At 36.5% G+C, this 12,060-nt stretch overlaps 1 protein-coding gene across 1 annotated transcript in view; it reads left to right on the top strand.

Moving 5' to 3' along the window:
• The window catches only part of WDR49 (WD repeat domain 49), a gene marked incomplete at its 3' end in the record, with an annotated part of 134,538 nt that overhangs the window by 51,429 nt on the left and 71,049 nt on the right, over positions 1 to 12,060 (top strand). Inside the window, 1 exon segment of the mRNA XM_082839275.1 lies at positions 10,680 to 10,921. Coding sequence (XP_082695401.1) covers positions 10,680 to 10,921 — 242 coding nt within the window.

Below are 12,060 nucleotides of genomic sequence, written 5' to 3' on the forward strand. Positions count from 1 at the left end.
TCCAGTTTTCCCAGCACCACTTATTGAAGAGGCTGTCTTTTCTTCATTGTATATTCTTGTCTCCTTTATCAAACATAAGGTGACCATATGTGCGTGGGTTTATCTCTGGGCTTTCTATCCTGTTCCATTGAGCTATATTTCTGTTTTTGTGCCCATACCATATTGTCTTGATTACTGTAGCTTTGTAGTATCGCCTGAAGTCAGGGAGTCTGATTCCTTCAGGTCTGTTTTTTTGTCCCTCAAGACTGCTCTGGCTATTTGGGGTCTTTTGTTGTTCCATACAAATTGTAAGACTTTTTTGTTCTAGTTCTGTAACAAATGCCATTGGTAATTTCATAGAGATTACATTGAAACTGTAGATTGGTTTGGGTAGTAGTGTCATTTTTCACAATATTGATTCTTCCAATCCAAGAACATTGTATATCTCTCCATGTGTTTGTGTCATCTTTGATTTCTTTCAGCAGTGTCTTATAGTTTTCTGATTACAGGTCTTTTACCTCCTAAGGTAGGTTTATTCCCAGGTATTTTATTCTTTTTGTTGCAACGGTGAATGGGAGTGTTTCCTTAATTTCTCTTTATAATCTTCCGTTGTTAGTGTATAGGAATGCAAGAGATTTCTGTGCATTAATTTTGTATCCTGCAACTTTATCGAATTCATTGATTAGCTCTAGTCATTTTCTGGTGGCATCTTTAGGATTATCTATGTATAACATCATGTCATCTGCAAACAGTGACAGTTTACTTCTTTTCCAATTTGTATTCCTTTTATTTCTTTTTCTCCTCTATCGTGGCTAGGACTTCCAAAACTATGTTGGATAATAGTGGCGAGAGTGGACATCCTTGTCTTGTTCCTGATCTTAGAGGAAATGCTTTCAGATTTTCACCATTGAGAATGATGTTTGCTATGGGTTTGTCCTATATGGCCTTTATTCTGTTGAGGTAGGTTCCCTCTATGCCCACTTTCTGGAGAGTTTTTTATCCTAAATAGGTGTCGAATTTTGTCAAAATCTTTTTCTGCATCTATTGAGATGATCATATGGTTTTTATTCTTCAATTTGTTAATACGGTGTATCACATTGATTGATTTGCGTATATTGAATAATCCTTGCATCCCTGGGATAAATCCCACTTGATCATGGTGTATGATCCTTTTAATGTGTTGTTGGATTCTGTTTGCTAGTATTTTGTTGAGGATTTTTGCATCTATATTCATCAGTGATATTGGTCTGTAATTTTCTTTTTTTGTAGTATCTTTGTCTGGTTTTGGTATCAGGGTGATGATGGCCTCATAGAATGAGTTGGGGAGTGTTTCTTCCTCTGCAGTGTTTTTGGAAGAGTTTGAGAAGGATCGGTGTTAGCTCTTCTCTAAATGTTTGATAGAATTCACCTGTGAAGCCATCTGGTCCTGGACTTTTGTTTGTTGGAAGATTTTTAATCACAGTTTCAATTTCATTACTTGTGATTGGTCTGTTCATATTTTCTATTTCTTCCTGGTTTAGTCTTGGAAAGTTATACCTTTCTAAGAATTTGTCCATTTCTTCCAGGTTGTCCATTTTATTGACATAGAGTTGCTTGTAGTAGTCTCTTAGGTTGCTTTGTATTTCTGCGGTGTCCATTGTAACTTCTTTTTCGTTTCTAGTGTTATTGATTTGAGTCCTCTCCCTCTTTTTCTCGACGAGTCTGGCTAAAGGCTTATCAATTTGTTTATCTTCTCAAAGAACCAACTTTTAGTTTTATTGATCTTTACTATTGTTTTCTTTGTTTCTATTTCATTTATTTCTGCTCTGATCTTTATGATTCTTTCTTTCTACTAACTTTGGGTTTTGTTTGTTCTTCTTTCTCTAGTCCCTTTAGGTGTAAGGTTAGATTGTTTATGTGAGATTTTTCTTGTTTCTTCAGGTAGGCTTGTATTGCTATAAACTTCCCTCTTAGAACTGCTTTTGCTGCATCCCATAGGTTTTGGATCATCGTGTTTTCATTGTCATTTGTCTCTAGGTATTTTCTGATTTCCTCGTTGATTTCTTCAGTAATCTCTTGGTTATTTAGTAACGTATTGTTTAGCCTCCACGTATTTGTGCTTTTTATGGGTTTTTTTTCCCTGTAATTGATTTCTAATCTCATAGCGTTGTGGTCAGAACAGATGCTTGATGTGATTTCAATTTCTTAAATTTACTGAGGCTGGATTTGTGACCCAAGATGTGATCTATCCTGGAGAATGTTCCGTGTGCACCTGAGAAGAAAGTGTAATCTGCTGTTTTCAGATGGAATGTCCTATAAATATCAATTAAATCTATCTGGTCTACTGTGTCATTTAAAGCTTGTCTTTCCTTATTAATTTTCTGTCTGAATGATCTGTCCATTGGTGTAAGTGAGGTGTTAAATTCCCCCACTATTATTGTGTTACTGTCGATTTCCTCTTCTATAGCCTTAGTATTTGCCTTATGTATTGAGGTGCTCCTATGTTGGATGCATATATATTTATAATTGTTATATGTTCTTCTTGGACTGATCCCTTGATCATTATGTTGTGTCCTTCCTTGTCTCTTATAACATTCTTTATTTTAAAGTCTATTTTATCTGATATGAGTATTGCTACTCCAGCTTTCTTTTGATTTCCATTTTTATGGAATATCTTTTTCTATCCCCTAATTTTCAATCTGTATGTGTCCCTCGGTCTGAAGTGGGTCTCTTGTAGACAGTATATATATAGGTCATCTTTTTGTATCCATTCAGTGAGCCTCTGTCTTTTGGTTGGAGCATTTAATCCATTCACATTTAAGGTAATTATCGATATGTATGTTCCTATTACCATTTTCTTAATTGTTTTAGGTTTCCTTTTTTTTTTTTTTTTGTGGTACGTGGGTCTCTCACTGTCGTGGCCTCTCCTGTTGCGGAGCACAGGCTCCGGATGTGCAGGCTTAGCGGCCATGGCTCACAGGCCTAGCTGCTCTGCGGCATGTGGGATCTTCCCAGACTGGGGCACGAACCTGTGTCCCCTGCATTGGCAGGCGGATTCTCAACCACTGTGCCACCAGGGAAGCCCTAGGTTTCTTTTTGTAGGTCCTTTTCTTCTCTTGTATTTCCCACTTAGAGAAGTTCCCTTAGCATTTTTTTGTACAGCTGGTTTGGTGGTGCTGAATTCTCTTAGCTTTTGCTTGTTTATAAAGCTTTTGATTTCTCCGTTGAATGTGAATGAGATCCTTGCTGGGTAGAGTATCCTTTGTTGTAGGTTCTTCCTTTTCATCACTTTAAATATATCATGCCACTCGCTTCTGGCTTGTAGAGTTTCTGCTGAGAAATCAGCTGTTAACCTTATGGGAGTTCCCTTTTATGTTATTTGTTGTTTTTCCCTTGTTGCTTTTAATAATTTTTCTTTGCCTTTAATTTTTGTCAATTTGATTACTATGTGTCTCAATGTGTTTCTCTTTGGGTTTATCCTGCCTGGGACTCTCTGTGCTTCCTGGACTTGGGTGGCTATTTCATTTCCTATGTTAGGGAAGTTTTGACTATAAACTCTTCAAATATTTTCTCAGGTCCTTTCTCTCTCTCTTCTCCTTCTGGAACCCCTATAATGCTAATGTTGGTGCATTTAATGTTGTCCCAGAGGTCTTTTAGGCTGTCTTCTTTTCTTTTCATTCTTTTTCTATATTCTGTTTGTGACAGTGAATTCCACCATTATGTCTTCCGCGTTACTTACCCATTCTTCTGCCTCAGTTATTCTGCTTTTGATTCCTTCTAGTGTATTTTTCATTTCAATTATGGTATTGTTCATCTCTGTTTGTTAATTCTTCTAGGTGTTTGTTCTTTAATTCTTCTAGGTCTTTGTTAAACATTTCTTGCATCTTCTCGATCTTTGCGTCCATTCTTTTTCTGAGGTCTTGGATCATCTTTACTAACATTATTCTGAATTCTTTTTTGGAAGGTTCCCTATGTTCACTTCATTTGGTTGTTTTTCTGAGGTTTTATCTTTTTCCTTCATCTGGTACATCGTCCTCTGCCTTTTCATTTTGTCTGTCTTTCTGTGAATATGGTTTTTGTTCCACAGGCTACAGGATTGTAGTTTTTCTTGCTTCTGCTGTCTGCCCTCTCTCCTGGTTATAGTCTACTCATTTATGCCTACTGTTCACTGTCTCCTTGTGAAGTTTGCTTCTTTTTTTCCTTCTTCTTCTTTTGGACCTGTGGAGATTGTCTCCAATCCCTGAAGGTCCAGCAAGGCAGCAGAAATTATGTTTTATTCAGAGTTGTTTTTCTTTGAAGCAGGAAGACCCCCCACAGAAACCTAGTCTGGAATGATAATTGAACCAAGATTCCCTTGTTCTAGCTGGTTTTCACTTACTTTCTTCAAAGCAGTTGTTAGTATAAATATTGAGTTAAAAAAAGAAAGAAAAAAAATTAAAGTGTTTAGGTTTACTTTGTGAAGTAAAAGAGGAACAGTGATCTTTGAAAGGCAAAGTTAGAAAACTTTTGTTTAAAGACTGCGGAAAATTCTGTTATGTTTTTCAGTGTTTGTGAGCAATGATAATAGCAAAAAAATCAATTTAACTGAAATTTAAAAATTCCCCAAAGGACTTTTGTTCTGAAAAGAAAGCCAATTAAATAAAATGTTGATATTAGTTAAATTTATTTTGAACTTCAACTGGGAAATTAATGAGATTTTTGAAGAACAATTCATAGCATTAAGAAACATTTTGACTTTTTCAAGGTCAATGATAGAATACACAAACACACACACAATAGAAATCTGTGTCCTAGAGCTGTATGTCTTCTTTCATTTTTGTTGAAAAGAATGAAAAACAGATGATAATGGCTATGGTAACAATTTAACAATGAATAGCACAAGAGAAGATTTTAACCTTCCACTAATATTTTAAGGTGGACCTCAATCCTGAGGACAAAAAGGGCAAAAATCTTTCTTAAAGGAAGATCTGTTATATTACTTCAAGATAAAAACATTAGCTGAGCTATTCAGTAGAATATGTGTGCTATGTCAAACAAAATTGCCTTTAAGCATTCACTGATTATGCCTTTGTGGATTATCCAAAGGCTTAAATTCTAAATAAATAGACTTGTTAATACATAAAGGTATATTCAGGAAAGCCAATGCCCTCAGTTCCTGTTATCCTATTATCTGCAAGTAGGCTATCCATTTTTGTGGATTATCCCAGAGAGCTGGGCTGCTGCACTGCTGTCTTCAAAATCCCCTTAGCGATATATACTCTTTCTCTCTTTTTCTTATTGTCATTTTATATCTATGCCCTACAGGATGGTAGGAGTTAGTAGCAAATATTTGATGCAGCCAAACAAATCTCATTTTGATGCAGTTCTCTAAGTCTGTCTTCTACTTTTCCCTCACTTTTATATCATTATTGGAAATTATGAATCTTTTTTCCCCCTAACTACTTTGAATTAAATTTGGACATGTTGCCAATATGTACATAATGCTGATTTGGTTTTAAAAAGTGCACTGAAAACAGATTCTGTATCCATCCATACATATATTTTTGTACCCACCCATCCATGAAGTTACCCATTTATAATTCTAATATTTATAGGATAAAAGAAAAGTTTTGTTAATTTATTTATTATTTATTTATTATAGTTTTATTATGCCTATGTGAAGTGATTCTGTCCATCTCTGGCAGGGGGCAGGAAGAACTTTTTTGTAAAATTAGACTACATTTCTTTAGCCCAATCTTCACAATACACCTTCTTGAAATTGCTTCAGTTGTTGTTATTTTGGAATCTATAGATAATGGATGGAGCAATTTCAGTACATTCTAGACAAAATTGACAGAATTTTAGAGCTGGCGGCGTCCCCTTCCGTATAAACGTGAGAAAATGGAGAAGTAATATAATACACCTAAGCTGACAGACCTGAGGAATATTAAAACTAGGATCGAGATGACTGGAGTCTGGAGTCCCAATCCACTGGTTTCTAGTGCTAGTGTATATGAATAACACAGGATTTGCTTTTATAATCCTGCATTATTAACTGGGTAACAGTTGAAACAAGATAAAGATTAAGTAGAAAAATAAGTCCTCATCATTATGTGAAAAGCTAAATTTTGCCTTGATATAAAATCACAAGCTTGGATGCTTGCTCCTCCTAATACTATAAACATGGAGATGAAGTAAAGAGCCCCTATACACAGCATTTCAAGGACTAGGCTTAGTAAGTCTGAGTTTGGACAAGCATCACAAGTTCTCAGGTATCATGTTGAAAATAGAAAGTACAGTTTAGATAAAAATATATGGAAAATAGAAATTAAAAAATAATCAGTTCCTCAATTATAATTTTTAAGCCTGGGTGTTTACCAATTTCTTTATTTTTCCTACTAAGAATAAAGAAAACTTCTCTAGGATATCGGAATGGAAAATGATATTAAATATACTCCTTTCTGAAATATGACCTAATTCTATTTCAGAAATCAATTTGAATACAGAAAAAGGAAAATCAAGGATTCTCAAATATTAACTAGATATTTAAGTGATATTTTGCAAGAGGACTTGATTAATAAAATAGAATTAATGTGAGATTTTTTCTTGATTAAAAAGATATAGACTGAATAGGGGAGTACAGTTATCTGGTTTAAAGCCAAGCCACATGGTATTACTGACTAAGCTGAGAGAAAGATGTCTTGTTCAAGGAGATTAGCATTGATCTTAAAACCAAATTGAGAAGTTAAAGTACAATACAATGAAAATACTTGGGAAATTAAAAAAAACAAAAAACTAATACCTGAGCCCCATCCTCAGAGAGTCTGATTTAATAGGTTTGAGAAAAGTCTCAAACATAAGCAATTTCTAAACAGCATAGGTGTTTCTAATGTCAAGATTAAGAACCACTGGTATAGAATGTGAAGTGTAGAAAAAATTGGAAACCATATGGGAGGTCACCTACCATGATATGATTTCTGGGAGAATGCTGAAACACTGTTTTATACATTGATGACAGTATATAAATGTTGTTGGCTTTGGTTCTCAGCAGAAAGAAAAATTAGAGAATTAAAGATGGAAGGGGACTTAGTAGGATCACTAATTACGAGAGTCAAGGGTTCTTCAAGGGAAGAAGGGAAAGAAGAAAAGTAAAAACTAATTTTAAGAAAAATTAATGAATATACACATTTTGCTTAAAAAACGCACCTCTAATTTTAATTGCTAATAGCAAGAACTCACCTGTCATAGAGTAGAGGTTATCACTCATCTCTTTTTAATTTTTCATTTAATTTATGTGACTAAATGTCAATGAAATATTAAAGTCGACATAAATGATTTGAACAACATGCAGAAAATGATTCTGGGGAAATTATAGTCCATTAATACTGTTGAGTTATTCTTAATCTATACTCAACCATGCCCCAGAGTATTTTTCTGAAATGAAGTTAATTTCAGTTTTTTAGGAGGGAGTCCATACCAAACAAGACAGGATTTTGAACAATGATGATATGACTATTGTAAGTTATATGAGTGTTTGAGAATGATCTAGATGCATCTAATCTTAGATGCATCTAATCTATGTGGTTTTAACATTCAAAATAATAGCTTATCAATCCTATTTATATTTAGAACACTTTGAAATATATTTGCAAGTCTTAGTTCTTATAGAGTTTATATTTTTGAGGATAAACATTTTCTGGAGAGTGGCCAGAATGTTTTAAATAAAAATAGTAAGGTTTGAGAACTAGAATAAGTTGTTTAATAAAAAATTCTTGCCAAGAAAACCCAATTTACTTTATAAATATATATTCTTGGGATTAGAGGGATTGGTAATGCTGCTTATCTGGTAGAATTTGACTAGGTCAGTTTAAGTTTGTTATAAGTGTTAGTAAATGGAGAGGTTACCCTATACATCAAGCATACTCATTTCTGCAAGATGTTTGAAAAAGTCTCATAAAATTTCAATGTGAATTAGATGCGATCTGCAATTGGGTAAATAACCATGTAGAAGTGAGGCAAGCTTTTTTATGGAAGTGTTATAGTTTTGGACTTATCCTAGCTAATATTTTTAACAGTGAGTGGGATAAAAACATAGTTGTTAAATGAACCACAACCTTCAACAAATTAAGAAAATATCTATTGACCATCTACTGTATTCCATGGGATGTGTGGACACATCAGGGAGGAATTATCAATATAATAGAATTAGGATTCAAAATTATATCTTTACACTTTGAAACTAGAAAAATCCTAGTTTTAGCTTACAACATCAGATTTTTGAAGGTAGGATGGTAGATGTCTGGCTTGATTATTTGTTCATGGGAATAAGATTTAGAGTTTTGCTCAGTCAGGACCCCAAGGTAAGGGCAATGCATGTTGGAGTGGCTTAATCAGCTCACGTAAAAGTAGGCTGCTTTAAAGAAGTCACAGTGCCTGTAACAGTGGTAAGAACACACCTGAAATATTGGCTCAATTCTGAGCACTTTGCTTAAAAGGTCCTTGAGGACCCTAAGGTATTCATTTTACATATTAGTGAGCAGAGAGATACTGTCTTATATTGATAGTGCAGTAATTAATGTGTAAGTGTATTATTTTAAAGCATAGTAACAATAGGACTAAAAAAATACAATGTTGAGATTGGGGCCATGAGAAGAGAAAGGGAGAAAATGAGTGTAAGTAACTGCATTACTTTCAGAGGAGAATGTCATTCAATGTATGATTAATATATGCCGTGTTCACGCGCGTGCACGCGCACACACACACACACACACACACACACACACACACACACACACAGCTATTATTTGGTGTTACGGGGAAAACCATAACTCAAAAAAAGTTAAAGAAGGCTGTCTCTGAGGAGTGGGACTTGAGGCCGAGAGGGATGGGCTGAAGAAAAATCCCTTCGGTGCTATTGCATTTTACACCATGGACATATCTTATTATATTTTTTAAAAGGTAAACAAAGCCTGGATGACCATCCTCCCCTGGAGAGAAAATGAAAAAAAAAGACAAAGTGAGAGAATCGAGAGGCTGCCATGGTGGAGGGGGATCTAAAAATGATGTTATGATGTTGAAAGAACTGGGGCCATTTACCCTGGATAAAGAGGTATACGAAGAGGCTTATGTAGGAAAAGAGAGTAGGATAGAATCAAAAGGTAGAAGAGGACATCTTTGGCTAATCATAATGACTACTCTAGGAATTCCTATCCCATGGGATATCAGGATCTGTATGGGAGATGTGTGTGTCTATGTATCCAAAGAAATTATGTGGAAAATTGTGTGCATGTATGGGTATATGCATTTAGCAGGAGGGGATGGACCATCATTTTCAAATGATTTTTTTTTTCCCCCAAAGGAGTATATGATTTAAAATAGGTTAAAAACGACTGGGTAGCCTGCCCTATGGAGTAATAAACACTCGTGTAAACAGAGGTCATCTTTTATAGATAATTTAAAATAATTCTCATACTGGATAAGATGCACTAGTTTATTTGAAAGAAACTTTTTTGCTCTTAGGTTCTAATGTTTATACAATAAAAAGAATAAAATACACTTAATAATGAAAAAAAAAACATTTACTGACCACATACTGGTCATCATGCTAAATGCTTGACATGGGCTCTCATTCACTCTTCATAGCATCAGATTAGGTAGGTACCACATCAAAAACTCAGAGAGACAAAGAAACGTACTAGAGGCCACCCTGCAGTAAGGGATAGAGCCAAAATCAGAACCCCAAAAGTTTGGCCCTAGAGCTGGCCTGCTGGCCCCTATTGGAGAGGATTTTCGCTGTCTTCACCCTGACTCTCCCTCACTGCCCTGTGTTAATTCTGCACCATGACTGACAGCGGCAACACTTGCATCTGCAGAGCTGCTCTTCCCATTTCCTTCAGTGTTTACCTTGTTCCATCTGCATGTCATTTTTTGTGTCTTAATTATCTGTGTTTTATCTGAACTTGATTTCATTTAATAACAAGTCTTTTATTTCATCAAAAAATATATACATATATTATCTGTCTACCTATCTATCTATCTATCGAAAGAGGTTGTATTCGTTCTCTATTGCTACTGTGACAGATAACCACAAACTCAGTGGTTTGAAACAACACACCTTTAATGTTTTGTAGGTTAGAATTCCAGCCTGGGTCTCACTGGGCTAAAATCAAGGTACTCCAAGGGCTGTCTTCTTTTCTGGAGGTTCTGGGGGAGAATCGTTTCCTTGCCTTCTCCAGCTCTCCGGTTCATGGCCCCCCCTTTCTCCTTTCTTGAAGCCAGGAACATTAGGTAGAGTCCATCTCACATCCCATCACTCTGATCTCCCTTGTGATTACATTGGACTTGCCCAAATCAACCAGGATAATCTCTCCATCTCAAAGGCCTTAATTTATGACATCTGCAAAATCTCTTTTGGCATGTAAGATAGCATATTCACATTTTCCAGGGATTAGGACGTGGGCATCTTTGAAGATGATTACTCTGCCTATCATAAGCACCTACTAAATGCATGCACTTTTCTGGGGACTGAGACAAAACACAGTCCCTTCCCTAGAAGAGATTACAGTTGAGGAGATACTGAAACAGAGAAGGGAAATACAAAAAATATGTGCTATGAGAGAAGTGTGAACGATTACAGCACTATGCAGAGCCTGCCTGGGATCGAGGGTGAGCTAGAGAAAATCTGGCTAAAAAATTAGAATTATTCTTGACATACTCCTGTGACTTTGTTACGTTTCATGCAGGTTTTGAGACTCTGGGATATTCAGCACCAGCTGTCCATCCAGAGGATAGCTTGTTCTTTCTCCAAAAGTCAGGACTTCAGATGTCTCTTCCACTTTGATGAAGCCCACGGACGGCTTTTCATCTCATTTAATAACCAGCTAGCATTGCTGGCAGTGAAAAGTGATTCCGGCAAGAGGGTGAAAAGCCACAAGAAAGCAGTCACTTGTGTGCTTTACAATTCAGTCTTGAAGCAGGGAATGATGTTTTTCTGTCACTCTCCTGACATGTCCCCACATCCAGAGGCTTATTTCCTTAATTCAATCTAAGGACAAATATAGAAAAGGAAATGTGGAAAAGAAATGATTTAATAACTGTTGCATTTCTGCAATAATGTGTATTCAGGTGGATTTGAAGAGTGATTTCATTTTCAACCAGTGACCAGAGCAGCACTGATAGAGTTACTAGGAGGAAACATTCCAGCTAAAACAAACACAACGTGGAATGTAATTGAACTTATCTTTGTTACCCGCTAGTTTGGGTTTTGATGCCAAATGCAAGTGAACCTGGCTGTAAAATTCCCTTTTATGAACACCATCCTCCTGCATCCCCATGGAAAGATCTGAAATATGCATGAAATGTAATTAGCAAAGATCCATTTTGCCGGCGTAGTTTAGGCAAGTGGCTCACAGTGGCAGCCCGGAATGTATTCATAATAAAATGATTCAGTTAAATGTGGTACCACTTGGTATGCAGTGCGAGTGTTGTTTGTCTCCTGACCACGGTAATGATGCTTTGCAGCTTTTGCTTATGGGAGCGCTCCCTGCATGTCAATGAGGAAGCGGGCTCCTCTGGAGTGGAGGTGCCGCAAGGACCACAGGCCTTCTTAGAGGAAAGGGAGGGCCAGCCTGTGGATATCACAGAGCGAGCGGGCACCCATGGAGCTTAGTCTGCGACCGTGATCACCTCAGGCCTGATAGTCACAGCACAGCTGGAGCCAAGCAGACAGCCAGTATCTAGCTTGTAGCCAATTAAACAGTAACTCTAGCCCGTTCTATCTTTCCCTGCTGCAGAAGCTTCCGCATCTACACAGAAATGAGTAGTTCAGATTGGGTGCAAGGGGAGGAGAGCCCTTTGTTAGTAATGAGTCGTGTGTCATGTCACTACTTCAAGCACTCTGTTTTCCGGTTATTCTAGGAGATAAAAATCCTTTACAAAACGATCCATTTTGAATTCCATCTTCAGGGAGAACATTCCCTTGTAAATGTTTTGCTGAACTTTATGAACGCAACCAGTTAATGCGACTCCCTGGTGGCCACCGAGAGATGTATTTGTTTCCAGGAGAACATTCTGCTAATTGAGATCTGCAAAGTTAAAGTGCTAGGTTTGTGTGTTGATGTTACG

This window comes from Leucopleurus acutus (genome assembly GCF_964270905.1).
Source record: "Leucopleurus acutus genome assembly, chromosome: 5".
Lineage (NCBI taxonomy): Eukaryota > Metazoa > Chordata > Mammalia > Artiodactyla > Delphinidae > Leucopleurus > Leucopleurus acutus.